The sequence below is a fragment of the Martes martes genome (genome assembly GCF_963455335.1).
Source record: "Martes martes genome assembly, chromosome: 14".
NCBI lineage: Eukaryota > Metazoa > Chordata > Mammalia > Carnivora > Mustelidae > Martes > Martes martes.
The window spans coordinates 54,684,145-54,702,094 of record NC_137902.1 but is presented as its reverse complement, the minus strand read 5'-3'; the positions used below and the strand labels follow the sequence as shown (position 1 = coordinate 54,702,094).

General features: G+C 54.6%; 1 protein-coding gene across 1 annotated transcript in view; it reads left to right on the top strand.

Annotated features, from left to right (window-relative positions):
* The window catches only part of SLC29A3 (solute carrier family 29 member 3), a 40,538-nt gene extending 26,592 nt beyond the window's left edge, over positions 1-13,946 (top strand). Inside the window, exons 4-6 of the mRNA XM_080822708.1 lie at positions 3,576-3,802; positions 7,908-8,070; positions 11,411-13,946. Coding sequence (XP_080678834.1) covers positions 3,576-3,802; positions 7,908-8,070; positions 11,411-12,065 — 1,045 coding nt within the window. The 3' untranslated portion in view covers positions 12,066-13,946. The remainder of the gene's footprint in view (positions 1-3,575; positions 3,803-7,907; positions 8,071-11,410) is intronic.
* The last annotated feature ends 4,004 nt before the right edge of the window (positions 13,947-17,950 follow it).

Here is a 17,950-nt window from a genome sequence, read left to right as displayed (position 1 = left end):
ATCTGCAGGGACTCTGTTGTTCCTGGCCTGCCTTTGGCATTTACCTCCTCACCTCCCACCGCCCTGGGGGTGCTGGGCGAGCAGTCCCCCAGCTCCCTCCAGAGCAACCTTTCTGTAGGGGCAACTAATTACCTCGTTGGGACAGGCACCAGAGAGCTCCTGGAACACCATCATCATTCCTGGCATGGACTTTGTCTTCACCGGGGCTGGGAGGAAGTGGTTAGAGGCAGAGCCCACGGCTGAGGCTGGCTGGAGAGTCAGTATTTCCAGTGGTCTGCCTGCCATGCTTGGGGGGTCAAGAAGCAGAAAGTCTCCCTCCACTGCTAATAAGCCTTGCCTGTCAGTTTGTGTGGTCCAGCGGGGACTCACCAGGTCCCTCCCAGGCCCTCTGTCCACCCTGGGGGGGCAGGGGAGAACAAGACAAAGCACTGTCCTGGCGGCACTCCTCCTGTCTCTAGTCTGCCCTGGGCCTCCTTCTTGCCCCAGGGATCTGGTAAAGCTTTTTGGCCTCGGTCCCCACCCTCTCTCTCTCCGTGACTATCTTAATATTTACAATTGTAAATGGGAACGTTATGCTGACCCAGGCTCTGAGCTCTTGCTGGCTCTTATCTTTGGGGCATGGGGCAGCTTCAGCTGCTGGGAGAGGGTGGAGGGCACTGTGCGACCCGGCTGAGTGTGGAGAACCAGCCCGAGCGTCAGAGGTAGGCCTGACCACCAGCCTCCAGGACTGCTGGTGTGCACTTACACTAGATACTCTGGGCCCCCAGGGGTCCAGGTGCTCTACCTGGCTGCCTCCCAGCTCCTGCCCAGGATGAGGCCCCTGCAGACCCTGGGAAGATGCATCGTGGTGTGGGGTTCCCCAGAAACAGCCCCTGCAACAGGGATTTGAAATGCGAGCCCTTTACTTGGGAGGTGAAGGTAGGAGAATGGAGGGGGCGATGAGAGGGGAAGGCAGCCAATAAAGGATGCCTTACCAAACCAGCTCCCACAGAAAGAGACCGAGCTTGACCTGCCTGGGGACTCTGGGACCCAGTGTGGAAGGCACACCTGAAGGGGAGGGAGCTGGGGTGTTTATCCACCCACTTCCCCTCCCCCATTGTTGGTTGAAAGCTGCTCTTGGGAGGTGTTAATTACCTGTTACTTGCAGCCTGCTTCGAGGTAGAGGGATGGTGCATGGGCAGGTCACCCACCAGCTAGAAGCCTTGATGTGCCTCTTTGTGTGAGTTAGCATTCTTGGTAACAAACAACAGAGACACAAAATGGGTTTTTTCACTCTTGACCTGGAAAATTAAAATCAGGGCTGCTGCCACACATAGCTGCACATTGCTGGATCTAGGGGATCATGTACTGTGCCCAGGGCTGTCCTCTTGCACTGTCCCTGGGCTCTGTGTGTGTCTGCCTGGCTTCATCCCAAATGTGGTCTCTCTCCATGCAGCTGGCCAGGTGACAACCAGCAGACCCCAACACGGTCATGGTAGGGAAGGAACTTCTCTCCACCTTTCAGTCCTGGAGGGCCCTCGCTGGCCCTGCCTGGCTCACATGCTAATCCCAAACCCAAACCAGTGACCCACCCCCATGGCATGGGACACTCCAGTTACCCCAGACCCAGTCATCATGTGTCCATCATCTGTGACTTGGTCAGGGTGGACAAGGTGGCCGGCCACCTCTCCAGAACAACTTGGCGTGGAAGAAAGAGTGTGCCTCAGGGAAAGGATGCTGGCAGACGAAACCTGCACATGCACCCTACAGCCTGCCCGGAGGGTCAAGCCTTGGCACTTAGCAGCTGGACCTGGCCCTCAGGATAGGGCTCCCCTTCCCTCCAGCCTCTGCTCTCGATCTCGCCTGCAGCCCGAGGCCAGGTCCCTGCATGTGCCATGTCCCCTCTCACCAAACACATGCCCTCACATCCCAACCCTCCTTATACTACAGGTTGGGTACCTCCTCCAGCAAGACTGTGCGACCCTCAGACTGGGTTTTGTACCCCCTTGGATGCACCCAGAATGCCCTGAGGCCCTCCTGATGGAGCACTGTGCACACTCAAGCAAAATGCCTGGCCATGGTCTGTCCGGGGCCAGGGTCACCCGGCAGGTGGCTTGACACACTAGAACTGTCTGATAAATGTTTGCATAGCAGACACCAGAGAGAATGCATGTTGGCAGATAGCCCTGGGCGGAGGCTCAGCAGAACTGGGTTCTCTTCCCTGCTCTCCGTGGAATCACACCGAGACCTTGAACTGCCCCTTCACATCCGCAGGCTTTCCTCTGCCCCTTTACACAGCGGAGGTGGCACCTGCCCTCCCTCCAGCGAGGATCAGAACGAAGATCAGAGAAAACTCCAGTTAGCCTGGAGCCGCAAAAGCACTTTGAAAAATCCTTGCTTCTCATGCTCATCATTTCACACCTATTTATGTACATATATATGTAGATACATTTTTTTTTTACCTTTCAGGTCTTTCTTTTTTATAAAAAAAAATTTTTTTTTTATGTGTGTATAACTAATCTGGCTTTTCTCCCAGCCCCCACCCACTGGTTCACAGGAAAATTAACCAAATATCCAATCCGGCTTAAAGCTTAGTCTAATCTGATGATTTAAACAGCCCCTTTCCATGATATTCTCTCTCCCTGGAATAAAAATGTGCAGTTTCCTGGAGAGCCAGCCTTCCCCGCTCCTCCCTTCAGGGAAGCATCTGGGCAGTTAGGGGCCCGGAGGAGCGTGTGGTTTGCGTTGTGGATGTGGGGCTGGCCCAGGGCTGCTGTGGCTTGGCGTCAGCGGCTGAGACTGTCACGGGAGAATCCTTCTGTCCTGGCCTATTCTGGGCCACCCAGATTCCCTTCCTTCCAGGGAGGCCGTAGAGTGTCTTTCTGAGAGTTACAGACTGGAGCCAGTTCTCTCGGGGTCACAGTGAGTGACCTTGAGCAAGTTCTTTGGCATCTCTGACCTCAGTTTCCTTCCTTGTATGTGCAGGACAGGTAAGAGGGCCTGTCTTGCAGGGCTGGTGTGAGAAGGCAACAAGTCAGCATGTAGAAACATTCCGAAGGGTACTTGGCACGAATTTAGTACTATCTGGGTGATTGCTCTATGATGACGATGGTGTTGGTTTACTGCTCATCTCCCTCCTCCCCCCACTGCTAAGTTTTGGGAGAAGGAAGCCCAAAGGGTGGTGGCTTTGTTGAAACACTAGCCAAAGCCAGTGGGAGCTCAGCCCTGTGGTTGGGGGGAGAGCAGGGGCTTGCCTCAAGCCCTCCTGTCCTGTCCTTGAACCTCACAGCAAGATGAAAAGAAGAAATATCCACCGAGCATTTGCCCTGAGCTGATGCTGCCCCCTGTACTCCGCACGCTCCCCTCCAGAGACCCTCACCACCACCCCTGCAGGTAGATCCATCCTCCTCCCTGCTGTACAGATGCAGGAACTGAAACCAGAGAGACTGAGTCACTGACCCAAGGCCACACAGCTAGTGAGCCCAGAAGGCAGGATTCAGGCCCAGGCCTCCCAGCCGCAGAGTATCCCTTAAGAACCTTCCCCACTGGCCCAAGGGGATCTGTGACCGCTTCTGGCATCCCTCCACCCCGCCCAGGGTTCCGATTCGAGTCCGTGTGCTGGCCTCGCTGACTGTCATGCTGGCCATCTTCTTGGTGATGACTGCACTAGTGAAGGTGGACACCTCCTCCTGGACCTATGGCTTCTTTGCTGTCACCATCATCTGCATGGCGATCCTCAGCGGGACCTCCACCATCTTCAATAGCAGTGTCTTCGGCATGACGGGCTCCTTCCCCATGAGGAATTCCCAGGCGCTGATATCAGGTAAGAGCCGGCCTCCAGACAGCCGACCAGGTTAGTCTACCGGGGGTCATGCAGAGGGACATGCAGTGACCCTTCCAGAAAAGGCAACAAGTGTTAGCTCTATTTGCGCTATTATTGGGTAACAAAGCACCCCAAAACTTCGTGGCTTCGAATGATAGGAGTTGTGTCTTTGGCTCACAGATCTGCAACCTGGGCAGGAGTCGGCAGGGACAGCTCAGCTCTCCTCTGCCCTGCATGGCATTAGCCAATAGAGCAGAGCAGGGCTGAAGGGCCCACTCTGAGAAACTCAGCCAGGCTGGGGCCTAGGGGGCCTCTCTACCAGGGTCTCGGCACGGCCGGGTGGGCTTCCCCGGGGCACGATGCATGGGTCACCAGAGTGAGCATCCCAGGAGACCCAGGCAGAAACATTATTTCCTTTCATAGCTTAGATGTGGAAGCCATTTATGGCCAAGCCCACCATAGCCACAAGCCACGGGCCTTTGAGGGGAGAGAACACAGACCCACATGCATCAGCGGGAGAGCATGAAAATCATCCTGTAAGAAGAGCAGCTGGGAGGGAAGCCAGTTGTAGCCCCTTTCGGCAAACACATCATCTACCAAGTGCATCTCCTGCAACAGCATTCCTTTCTTCCCTTCCTCCTTGTCCCCTGCCTTCTCCTGTCCCCTGCCTTCTCTTTCCTTTGCCTTCCTCTTAGCTTCTTCCCCTTTTCTTCCTTTCTCATTTTATAGAAGACCTACTATGTGCCAGGGATTCAAAGATGAACAGACCCAGCCTCTCGGGAGCCAATAGCCTAGCAAATAAGCACCTCCATGACCCTGAACTTTGGCCGTCTCTGGAAACGCAGCCGCACCACTTGGGTCAACTCCTTTGGCTGAAGTTTGATGCTGATCCTAAGCCCGTGGTCCAGGCCTTTAGCAGCTCTGTTCCCTCGCTCAGATGTCCCAACAAGAAAAAAAGGAGGAGGGTCAGTAAGAATCTGTGCTTTCACAGAAGACCACCGTCCCTTAACGCGAGACTGGGAACTCAGCAGCTATGTTCAGCGTCCAAGCACGTCCCTGTTGTGTGAAGGAGGGTTATAAGCATTTGCCCACTTGAGAAGAATTTCACAAAGAATCTCTTCTGTGTCCATGAACATCACTAATAGATCCGTATCTCTCCCCCGAGCCTCCTATCCCTTCTCAGCTCAGCACTGGAGGTATTCCTACCTGCAGATCAGAGTTCAGATGTGAGCGCAAGTCTGTTTGCCATTTTGGACATAAGATTAGGCTTTTGGCTCTGTCCGGGGAAATCCTTGGGTCTAAAGTAAAATGAAAATGGGCCCGTGGCTAAGTTTCTTGAGTACAGTCAATATGCCTGTAGCAGGGCTTTGAGGACATGCCTAGCCTGAGGGAAATGGCCCCCAAGCACTGGATGTGATCTTGTCTGTCACCTGAGTCTCAGAGAGAAACCCCTCATCTCCCTCCATCCTGCCGGCAGATGTATTTTTCCTTACAACCACCTTGCTGGCTACCTGTCTAGGAACCAGTGACCAAACCCACCATTTATGCTGGCAGGGGGTCCTTCAGGTTCATCTGGCCACCCGGGAATCTTCTCGAAAAGGGGACTCTCCTGTGAATTTTTCAGAAATTCCATGTTTGAAAAAGTGGAGAAGTCCGGCTCTCACACTTTGGTATTGATTACCCCGGGGGCCCTAAGCCAGCGTCATCACTCTGCGGGGGGTCGGGGGGAGCCATCGGGCGCCCCTCACCCTGGAAAATCTGAGGTGGCCCCGGCTCCCAGAGGCCCCACTGCCACCTCCCCAGCCCCTGTTATTTCTGGTCCAGAGGAACCCATCTGTGAATTCTGCATGTGTAGGCATCCGAGGAACAATTCATTTGTTTTGTACTGTTTTTTTAAACCCCTCATTTGCATGTATTTCCATAACTGATGAGATAAAAGTAGGGAGTCATGAAAGATGAGCTCCCGGAGGCCTGGTTTGTTGTTGATGATAATATTGTAAATTCCCTACAAGTTGGGGAGAGAGAGGGAAATCAATAGGCGGTGATGTTAAGATCTCTTCCTTAGGCAGCCGGCAAGTGTCTTACTCAAATTGAGCTCCAGTTCTTACAAAACATCCAGGTGGGGATTACAGCTTCTCTGAAGCTGGCACCCTCTTGGCGAGGGGTTTACCCTGTTGTTGCTGCTTTGATGTAGGAAGGACAGAAATAGCCAAACACCTAATCGGGAATCTGAGAGGTTCATAGGCACTCCTCTGTGTCGGGCACGGTTCTCAAGGCTTTCGGGCTCAGGATCCTTTTTATCTTTGTAAGAGCCCTTTGATGTGGGCATTAGTAACATCCCCATCTTACAGCTGAGGACATGGAAGCACAGAGAGGTTCAGTGATTTGCTGAAGGCCACACAGCCAGAAGAGGTAGAATCAGGATGGGACTCAGATGTTCTGGTTCCAGAGTCTGCTCTTTGTCTTCGATGTGCTAACCTTGATCTCTTTGCTGTCCTTTCAAATCCCGATCTCCGGCCCCACCTGGGCGAATAAAGCTCACAAGGAGGTTAGGGAGGAAGGATCTGCGGTGGGAGGTAGTGGGCTGTTCCCAGTAGAGCCACAGTGGTGTCTGGCAGAGTGTGGGTGAGGCCCTCAACCATTGCTCTCAGCTCCTGGTCTGTGCAGCACCCAGCAGAGAATGCCACCTGGTCACATCTGCGTGACAATGACAGGGCTGTCCCTGCCCGCACAGAACACTTTGCTGTTTTCTGCCCGCAGTCACCCACCTCCTTGTCTCCCTGAGAATCCGTATCCTGGCCGTCGAATGCAGGCAGACTCATTCATTCAGCCAGGCAGTGCGACATACTCACCAGACCAGGGGATGGAGGACGAGTATTAGCTCCATTTTCCAGGCAATGAAACAGAGGCGGAGAGGAGTAAATGACTTGGGGGTGCCATGTCTAACCATGTCTAACCTCTGAGTCTTGCCCAGCACAGGTTGACTACCCACGATTGTGAGGGTTCAACAGGGAAGTAAGGTCCATCCCCCCATCTCCCCACCCTGCCTCCCAGAAGTGACAGTGTGATTGCAGCAAAGAAGGGGACCGACACTTGTCAAAAGCCGACTGTGTATGGGCCCTTTCCAGACATGAGCTCAGGCCTCACAGCAGCTGTTCAAGGCGGGGCTTGTTAGTCCCAATTTACAGACCAGCAAACTGGGGCTCCAGGGCGTCGTGTTAGCGCCCCATCGCAGTGAACAAACTGCAGGATCAAGGGTCAGAGGTACACCTGTTTGGCTCCCAAAGCCGTGGGTCCACTAAGTTGTGCCACTTCCTCTGTTGGTAGTGGTCAATGGTGGTGACATGTTGTCACATGGGTCACATGGCAAAGCCCTTGGCCAGAGAGAACATTCCATGTGGGAAGGTGGTTGCATGCATGTGACTGTGAGTGTGTTTGCATGTAAGAGTGTTATAGCACAGCAGTGTGTGTGTGTGAGTGTGTATGAGAAAGTGTGTGCATGTGTGTGTGCTGTATGTGCAACCACGTTCACGTGCATGTGTGCCACACTTCCCACGGGGTACAAGGTCAGCTCCATGAGCTCCTGGGCAGGTGACACAGGGTTTCTGTAACCGATGAGGACTCCTGGGATGGGGCAGTGTTGCTCAGAGCCACAGGTGGGCCTGTGCCAGAACATTCCCTGAACCTCTGACCCAGTTTGCTTGGTGGTGGCTTGGGCTAAGGGCATGGGAGAGGAGCTCTCTGAGAAGTCCTACCCCTCAGTGGAAAACTGCTGACCCTAGAAGAAGGGTGGTAAAGAGAGATGGAGGTGAAGGTGAAACTTTGGAGGGCGTTTGCCCCCTCAGGCTGCAGCTCCCACAAGCCCATCAGTGGGAACTGGGCCGGGTACATGACCTCTGATACCCTCTTAGACTTGGAGCTCACGGCTGCTCAGCCCCCTATGTCTGCTGGGGCGTCAGGGCCCCCTAAGGACTACAGCATCTCTGTCAGCAGGGAGAGTTTCTACCCCCGTTCCGTGAAGGCTGAGTGGACGGGGGCATGCCCGAGTCACAGGGAGGTGGGCCCACCCCCCCGCCATCTCCACGGCCTCCTGTGCTCCCTGCAGGAGGAGCCATGGGGGGCACCATCAGTGCTGTGGCCCTGCTGGTGGACCTGGCGGCATCCAGCGACGTGACGGACAGCACCCTGGCCTTCTTCCTGACGGCAGACGTCTTCCTCGGGCTCTGCGTTGGGCTCTACCTGCTACTGCCGCGGCTGGAGTACGCCAGGTGAGGCCCCCCTCGCCGTCGGGGCATCCCCCCGGCTCTGTTTCTTTGTACCTGCTGTCTCCCCAGGCCTCTCTCCCCACTTCTTCTCGCACTTCTTTCGTGCTTCTTGCTGCTCTTTTAACAACAGCCCTCAACTTTTTTTCGCATTTTATTCTTGTCAAGGCATTTCCTGATCCATTATCGTATTTGATGTAGGAGAGGCAGGAATCATTTGCCCTGTTCTGCAGGTGAAGAAACGGAGCCCGAGAAGGCCAGGGGGACAGCCTGTGACCGCACAGTGGGCGAGCTGGCAGAGCTGGGGAGGCCCAGGTCCTAGCTCTGCCCTTTTCCGCAGGGACCCGTGTTGCCTGGCGGCGCTGAGCTCAGCCATTTACGCCTGTGTGTCTTGTCTTCGCTTTTTCTGTGTGCAGTTGTTACCGCCCTTCCCCATTTTACAGATGAGGAAACCGAAGCTTTGTCAGCTAATAGATGTGCCCAGGCTGCTCACCTAGTGAGTCGCAGACCCGGGTTTGAACCGGATTTGTTTCCAGAGCTGTGCCCTTTGCACCATTTTTGAGTCACGGAATGGGCAGAAGGCAGGAGGGTCCCAGCACTCCTGCTTTGTCCCTGTGTCCTGTTTCACGGTGCTTCACACAGGTGTGTCTCCAGTGGGGTGGCCAACCTTCCCCGTTCGCCTGGGACTGAAGGGGTTCCAAGGATGAGGGGCTTTCGGTGCTAAAACCGGGAAAGTCTCAGCAAATGGGGACAGTTGGTCACTTTCGTTTCCAATCTCACTTTCCAACTGAAATCCTCACAAAACCCTTTCCAGCTGAGCCTGTGAGACAGAGAACACCCAGGGGCTATGCTTGTCCCATGGAAGCTTCTTCTCTGCTGATTAAAACTTTGGTCAAGACTTCTGGGTTTACAGAAACGCATGAGAGGAAGGAGCTTCGGAGGCAGCCATGCTCCTGAGGCTGCTCAGACTAAATCCTAGTTAAAAGGGAGCCCATGGGTGCTGCCCCCAGGAGGAACGGACCTTCAGGCAGTGCCGGAGGCTGCTGACTCCGGGAAGGCGACGGGAGACAGAGGTGGAAGAGCTTGATGAGGAAGAGGTTTGACCAGGGGAACTTGGCGTGGAGCCCTCTGAGAGCTGACTTCAGGCCGGGATCTGCCGCTGAGTAGAAGGGGAAGTAAGAATACTCCTTCCCCTAAATAGCGGTTGTGGAACGAGACAGAGTTCAAGTCTGCAGTGCCCAGCTCAGCATCACACGGAAAGGTGGTTTGGAGGAGGAGCCCTCCCACCGACTCGCTTAGTACCTGCAGGCACTTAGGATGGGCGGCCTGGCAGGGGCCTCAGAAGCTCACAGCTGCCACGCCCCTCTATCTTACAGAGGAGGAAACTGAGCTCAGAGAGAGGCATGCCTGGCCTAATGTCACATGGGGAAACCGAGGGGGGCTGATACCAGAACCCAACCATCACTGAGCTACTGTTCTCCCAACCCCACACCAAGCTTTCTGTTTGGGATGTGGTCATGTGGTCAGCCTATGTCTCCTGGCTTTCAGCATCTGAGGCCCAGAGAGGTTGAGTGACTCAGGCAAGGTCACACAGCGAGATTGCAAGGCCAAGCGACCTAAGTGTCTTCTACTCTGGTGAAAGTAGCAGAAATTGAAAATACTGATAATATTCAGTTTTGAGGATATGGAGGGAAAGATACCTTTATAGACTTATTCGTTATAATTCTATTTTGAAGGGTTACTCTGTGTGTGGTGATCTATCTAGCTGGAAACAGGCAAACATGGTCCTTGCCCCAGAGAGCTGTCTTTTATCGAAGGAGCCAAGTGATAAATCGTAAACTAACCCAATAGTTATAATTTGTGGTCAGTATTTTTGAAGAAACCAATGACCGCATAAAGATTAACAGGGCCGGTGACTGGAGATGGGGCAGGGGAGTGGTACAGAGCAGAGACAGATTGGTCCTACCTATTTGGAGAGTAATTTACTGACAGCTAACAAAATTTTAAAGAAAAGCTTTTAAAAAAAAAAAAACATATAATGTATTATTTGTTTCAGGGGTACAGGTCTGTGACTCAGCAGTCTTACACAATTCACAGCACTCACCATAACACATACCCTCCCCATTGTCCATCCCCCAGCCACCCCATCCCTCCCACCCCCTCTCCCCTCCAGCAGCCCTCAGTTTGTTTCCTGAGATTAAGAGTCTCTTATGGTTTGTCTCCCTCTCTGGTTTCATCTTGTTTCATTTTTTGCTCTCTTTCCCTGTAATCCTGTCTTGTTTCTCAAATTCCACATATTAGGGAGAGGATATGATAATTGTCTTTCTCCAATTGACTTATTTCACTTAGCATAATAGCCTCTAGTTCCATCCATGTTGTTGCAAATGACAAGACTTCTGGATTTTTGATGGCTGCATAATATTCCATTGAAAGATACAAATGTTTTGATCCAGAAGTTCCTTCTCTAGAAATCTGCTCTACTGAAATCCTAGCATACAGGTGCAAGGCTGTGTGGGACTCTTCATTGCACTATTATTCATAATAGAGAGAGGTTGGAGCTAACCTTAATGTCCATCAGCAGGGGAGCAGTTAAATTGCATATGCATAAAATGAAGTATGCTACCCAGCAGAGAGGCATTGAGTCACGGGTCTCCATGTTAACAGTTGGCCATGAAATACTGTTCTACACGTGATTATGGGCACGCATGTGTATATCATAGTTATGCATGTTATTTGGGCTGTTATGTAATGCATTTATATACATTATTTATATAATAGATTTAGGAACTGCCCTGTTGCGGGAAGTTTTGCAGTGTGTATAGCTTGACCCCTTTTGCTTAAGAAACAGAACTAGGAAGGACATATGGTGGGGGGAGAAGGGACGTTTGCCCATCCGCAGAGCCATAGACACCAGATTTTTAACCATCCAGACCTCCAAGGAGTAAGACCAGACAGAGGTGGCTGTCCTCGTTCTAGTCAACCATTTTCCTTCTGTATTTTGAGTTCATTGCATCAAGCTTGTGCTATTTTTATAATTTTAAAAATTATATTTAAAGTGCTATTTTATCTCCACATCTTCCCCAAAGCAAAATGAAAACAATGGCTCACTACACGGCCATTAGTGCTCCTTCCCTCTGTCCCTGCTCACGGCCAGCCTTTCAGGCAGCACCAGGATGGGCAGGCCAAGAACTGTGTGGGCCTCCCTGCGGCTGCCCAGGCAGGCGTATGTCTGAGGGCTTCCTGAGGCTTCATGCACCAGGCCTGTGGGTCCCTTGCCCATGTCCCCAGAACTCCCAAGTGACCCTGCTTTCTGGGCCCTCTGACCATGAGCCCTCTCCCCCTGCAGGTTCTACCTGAGACCTGTTTGGCCAGCCCATGTGTTTTCTGGGGAAGAGCAGCCACCCCAGGACTCCCCCAGCGCCCCCTTGGCAGCCCTCAGATCCCACGACTCCTCTATACCACCCCTCCGCCCCATCCTGAAGAAGACCGCCGGCCTGGGCTTCTGTGTCGTCTACCTCTTCTTCATCACCAGCCTCATCTTCCCCGCCGTCTCCACCAACATCGAGTCCCTCGACAAGGGCTCGGGCTCGCCGTGGACCACCAGGTTCTTCGTCCCCCTCACCACCTTCCTCCTGTATAACTTCGCCGACCTGTGCGGCCGGCAGGTCACAGCCTGGATTCAGGTGCCAGGGCCCAGGAGCAAGGTGCTCCCCGGGCTGGTGCTCCTCCGGACCTGTCTCCTCCCCCTCTTCATGTTCTGCAACTATCAGCCCCGCGTCCACCTGCACACGGTGCTCTTCCGGTCTGACCTCTACCCGGTGCTCTTCACCTCCCTGCTGGGGCTCAGCAACGGCTACCTCAGCACGCTGGCGCTCATGTACGGGCCGAAGATCGTGCCCCGTGAGCTGGCCGAGGCCACGGGGGTGGTGATGTCCTTCTATTTGTGCTTGGGCTTGGTCCTGGGCTCGGCCTGCTCTGCCCTGCTCGTGCACCTTATCTAGAAGAGGGGTGATGGCAGGAACCTCAGTGCCCTATGACAGACGCTTAGGAGCCCCGGTGGGTGGGGAGTGAGTGTTGGGAGGGCTGGGTCAGCGTGCGGAAGAGAGCGGCAGCTGGGCCCAGCACAGAGCCGAGCACGCCCGGACCTCCCGTCTCCCCTGGGAACTGGCAGCCATGCCAGGCACACATTCCAGACACTTTCAAGAGCTCTCCTGAGACCTCTGAAGGAGACCAAAAGACATGCGAGTAGGGCCCCATGACCACAGTTATTCAGAGGACAGTGGACATGCCCATCGCCTTTCTAGCTGCTGGTTACATTCCTCCTCGTTTTACAGCCTCTTGTGAACTTCATCGCCAGTGTTGACTCCGAACTGTTACAAGGCCAGTGCGAAAACCCGACCACAGGCCCTTTGCCTCTCCCAGTCTTGCTCCCTCCTGGGGACAGCAGGACGTAGCAATTCCCAGCCCTCCCTCTCCAGGCTGTTCCCCTAGAATGGAAATCCCCTGGAGGGACACATAGCAGCTCAGTGGGTTAAGTGTCGGACTCATGATTTTCAGCTCAGGTCTTGACCTCAGGGTCCTCTAGTGAGTTCGGGCCCTGCGCTGGGCTCCATAACTGGGCACGTGGAGCCTACTTAAAAAAAAAAAAAAAATGTCCACTGGAATAGCCAATTCTCAGGCCCAAGACCCAAGGCTGTGCAGACCCCGCCCATTGGACAGGGGACCCCAGAAAGACAGGCCTTCTAGGAATCCTCCATTCCCTAAACTTGTGCTCTAGAAGGCTCCCCCGTCCTAGAGACTGAAGGGGTCAGGCCTGGGCGTTCCGACAGGGATCTTCCACGTGGTCTGTGGCTTGCTCTAGGGTGGGGGTCTTTTCACATCCATGTTTACAAGATGTCAGGCACCTCGGTTCAAGGTCATAATGAATACCTGGGTATTTAACAAGAGCCTGACTGGTGGCTGGATTAGTCAGGGTCATGGCCGGAAACAGCATCCTCCAACTGGATAATGTGAGGATATCTGAAGACAGGGTATAGCAATCCTATGGGGTTGTGCCTTATATCCCAGAAATAGTAAGGCCCTGGTACCCTTAACCAGGGCTGGGGGCAGGGGGCATCTCCAGCCTGCTGTGACCCACAGGAGGTGCACTCCCTTCATCCTTCCCTCCGTCCCATCTCCTCGGAGCCTCTGTGCACTGAGCCACAGCCAAGGAGCAGGCAGAGCGGTGGGGCCTAGACTTGGAGGAGCAGCAGGTGTCCCGAAAGGGTGCACCACTCTCCCGGGCCCATATGCACATCAGGGTAGCTCTGAAGCTTCGGCCAGGTCCTGGGTGGTGCTCTGTCCTGGTTTGTCCTGGATCAGCTGTGTATTTTGAAGCTGTTTTTGCAGCAAGCAACCCTCAATTTGTGTGCCCCCCCCAGGATGGTCTGATGTGAGTAGTAATTTACATTTCTCCAGTTCCTTGAAGGCTTCTGCAGCGCTCTTCCTTGGGGGAGCAGGCTGGCTTGGGAATCCGAGAGAAAGGAGCTAGATCAGACCCAGGAGTTCTTTCTTGAGAGTCGTGCAGAAAGAACAGAGCTTGCCCCCCAAGAAGCAGCAACCCCAAGAGCCATCAATCCACCTGCTCCTTCTCGGAAGAGCTCGGGCACCCCAGTGTCCTGCAGACAGCCGATTAGCCCTGGAAGCAGCCAGTAATCCACCCAGTGGGAGCAGCTTATGTTCCCCTCCTTCTCAGGCTAGGACACACTCCCTCTCTCCGGCCAGAGAATTAGAGAAGACACCCTTGAAAGGTTTTCTGAAACTTGATATCTAGAATACAAAAAAACATTTTTTTTTTAGCTAAAAATAAATTCTCCTGTCTCTCCTCCCCTTACAGGAGCCTGAAATCTCGCCCTTGGTTTTTTTTCCCCCCAATTCTAATGCTGGTGATCATTTGGTGGCAGTGGTCTGGCTGGTGACTCATCCCAACCTCAGGCTGAAGTGAGGGGGCCAGCGAGTAGCCAGCAGGGGGTGGAGGGGAGGGCGAGGGGAACAGGCCAGCTTCCTGGAGGAGGAGGCATTGGCTGCTTGGGGGCTGGTGGGAGTGATGCCGACTTAGTTGTTCACCTTCGTGAGCATTTCACAAGGGATCATTCCTTCCCAGGGAGAGAGGAAGGAAAGTCAAAACGCATCTCCCAGCAGAAGGACAGGCAGCGGTGTTCAGACACCGTTGTTCCCAGGCACTGGACTCGCTCGTGGAGTTAGTCTCACGTGACCACAAGTGTGGAACTAGCTCACGCGCTTTGGGGAGTGAACCAAACTTGCTGAAGAGAAGGATATTTTTCAGTGTGAGGGTGGGGGAGTCCCCAAGAAGCTGGCTTTGCCTCCTAGTCTCTGATTAGATCCCAAGGGCCAGTTTTTAGTATGTGCCCTTGTCTATATTCCAGACCATACATATCTCATTTTCCTCCTTTTATTCAACAAAGAAAGCCAGAGGCAACCACCAGAGTGGACTCTTCGACTATCGAGTGACAGGCGCTTCTAAGAAAACGCTTGTTCCTACAAGAGGGGATATCATTAGCAAAAGACTCCTCCTTCTATCATCTCCGGCCCAGGGCTGCCTCGAGAAGATTTGGGGCCCCTGCAGCAGCTTGGACATGATGTGGGAGGAGGTCACTGCAGGACCCCGGCTTCTGAGACCATGTAATGCTTTTATAGAGAACTCCAAGTAGAAGAGAGAGGGCCGGAAGTCAGCTGAGAGGTTTCATTCCATGGGCATGGGCGGTTGCATTGACAGCCCAGGCTCATCTTTGTGGGCTTTCTGAGCGAAGCCTCTAGTATCTGTTTGCCATCCTCACTTCCTTGGTGACGGCGCCGGCTGGGCCTAAGTCATTGCTGCCCTCCACCTACTGGCTGAGGTTGGTCCACTTCCCAGGTCAGCTTGGACCCTGGCAGGATCCCAGAAGGGATTTCGGACCCACAGCAGGTGGGAGTAGTCAGCAGGCCACAGATCCAGCATCCAGCCTTTCCATCAGCCTCCCACAGCCCTCGCCCGGTGCTGTCCTCTGCCAGGTGCTTCACCTTGATTACCTCCCCATCCGTAGCTGAAAACAAGGAGGCTCAGAAAGACTAAGTAACGTACCCAAGGTCACTCAGCTACCAGGTGGCCTAGGCGAGAATCAAATCCAGCTCTCCCTAAACTGAGAGGTCCTCGCCCACCCTGACCTCTTGCTCCCCTGCTTGAACCTTGACTTTCTCCTTGGTTCTTGACACCTCTCTCCCTGACTCCCCACCCCATGGCCTGGTGGGAGTGTTGTGCCAAGTAGATGGATTGCCCACTGGCCCTGGCCTAACTGATCGGACCAGTGCAGCTGACCAGCCCCCTCCGGACTGGGTCCTCATGGGCCCTGGCACAGGACCTTGGGTTGCTTCCAGCCCTTGCCCTGTCCAGTCCGATCCCCAGCCCCTGCCCTCCTGGTCCCCACAGCCCCTTCTCTGCCTCACCAGCCCCTACAGCTGAGGTCGCTACAGTGTGGCTGCTGGTGCTGGGCCCTCCTTTGGACACAGGGTTGTAGGGCACAGAACATGGTTTGGGAGTCAGGAAGCCTTGCCCCTACCTCCACCAGGCACTGGCTCTGAGTCACGTTGTCTTTGGGGCCTCACTTCCTCATCTGCAAAGGGAATAATAAGTTCTGGAATGTGACTGTCCAGGGTGCCAGTGAGCCAACCCAGCACACCCACTCTTTCCTGACACCCAGCCCACATCAGCCGGGCTGCACCAGGCCTCACAGTGCACGTGGCAGGCTGACCCAGCCTCAGCCTGACAGATGACCTCAACTTCAGGCTGCCGTGGGCTTGACCCAAGGGAGAGTGATGGAGTCGGTCACGCTCTCTGTCCTCACAAGACTCCGGCCAGCTGATGTGGTGGCCCTGTGCATCCCCTCTGAGAACAGCACCCTGTTCCTGCCCTTGCCTGCCAGTGGGAGGGAGCTCCAGGCCCGCAGTGTGTGGGAGGACTGGACAGCCAGGGCTTCAGGCACCTGCCCCACATACGAGTTCTGGTTCTGCCGCCTCCCAGGTGGGTGCTTTGGCCCAGTCTTGCTGTTACCCTCTCCCATCTGAAATGAGAAGCTTCTTAGGCCCGCTGTAAGAGGTAACAAAGCCCCTGGGTTGTAAGTAGAAGTACCCAGCAAATAGCAGATCCTTAACAGACTTTCCGCTGCTGCCCGGACAGTGTGGCACCCTGCGCTTCAGAACCCATCCCTTGCCTGGTCCCAGGGCCCAGCACCTCTGGTCCTGATGCCTGCTCTTTACCGCCCAGCCTGGGTCCGGCTTAGACACACCTGACCTGGGGGCTGGATGGCTGAGGCAGAAAGCCGGGGCTCCAAGACCTAGACCACACTCTGCCCCTCGCTTTGACCTCTGGGCTAGCCCTGTCAATCCGTTGCTAAGCCTCATCTGGAAAAGTGGCCACCTCCCGTCCTGCCTCCCTCATCCACAGGTGGCTAGCTACACAGATGCTCTGTAGACACTGGTAGTGTCTCAAAGTGGTTCTGGGCTCTGGAGCCAGCCAGCCCAGGTCTGAGTCTCACCACTTCCTTGTCCTTGTACCAGGGGCAAGTTCAGCCTGACTGGCCATGGTTGTTCCAGCCACGCATCTGGCTGTTGTGTGTGGTAAGTGGCATGGTGGTAACTCACAGAAAACCTTCAGGATTGAGCCCGGTGTAATCGGCGCTCCTTACCAGCTTCCAGAAGGCTGTATATTTGCCTCTTCCCGGTTTACCCAACCTGTGAGGACTAACTCGTTGACGATGTCTCTTTTGCTCACTAGATTCCGGACGTGTCCCCTGTGCCAGCTGTCCTGCCCCTCCCCTGCCCACCTCTCAAAGCCACATCTCCCAGGGCGGCCCACCATCGGGGCCAACGGAGTCCGCTTGGACCAGCTTCTCCAGGAACATGGCTCGATGGTGCTCACCTACTGGTTATTTTACAAGTGGGGAGAAGAGAAAAGATAGGAGGAGAAGGAGGGAGGGGAGGAGGGAGGAAAGAAGGAAGCAAAAAGAGAGGAGATGAGGGTGGGCTGGGAGTCGGGTCCCCTGCCAGCTCCGGGAGGCAGGTGGTTGGGTGAACGGGAGTGAGAGGTATGCTGTAAACGTTCCAGACACGGCCACTGGCTCTGTCTTGAAGGCACAGCTGCTTTCCTTTCCTCCCCACCTCGCACACCTTTGGGTGGAGGCAGCTAGAAGGGTGTTTCCTGCCCACAGTGTGATGCTTCTGCCTTGTTAGGCCCAGGAAAGGCTTCGGTGACTTTAACCTTAGAAGAGCCCTCATGGACAAGGCGTGACTCTGCTTCCACACTGGGCTGCGACGCAGATTTTATAGTTGTAGCCGGGCTCTGCAAGGGCTGGGGGGCTGTGAGCCTCCGCACAGGCCCGGATCCTCCCCGCATCGCAGTAAAGGAGGGGGCTGGTGACTCAGTGCCCGCCACAGCTGGGCTGTGCCCACGTACAACAACCCTGCTGGCTGGGGCGGCCATTGCCATCTCACAGAGGAGGAAACTGAGACTCCGAGAGGTTAAGTCAGCAAGAGGTCAAGTTGGAATTCAGCCTGGGGCTGTAAGGTTCCAAAGCCTGGCTTCTCTCTGGGGCCACGGTGCTGCCTAGAAGGCTTCCTGGTGGGAGGAGCCCCGGGCCTGTGCTGGCCCCTGCATGCTGGGTGGGCAGCAGCCACCGTGAAGCGTCCAGCCTTCCTGCAGCAGGACTGACCTGTCCTGGGCAAGGGACAGCAGCCACCTGGCCTGCCCTCAGTGCCTCTGTGGTGTTTGATGAAGTCACTGGTCCTCGGTGACCAGAGCAGCAGGCTTTACAGGCACCCAGAACTTAAAGCGAGCCAAAGGCCAGGTTTGTGG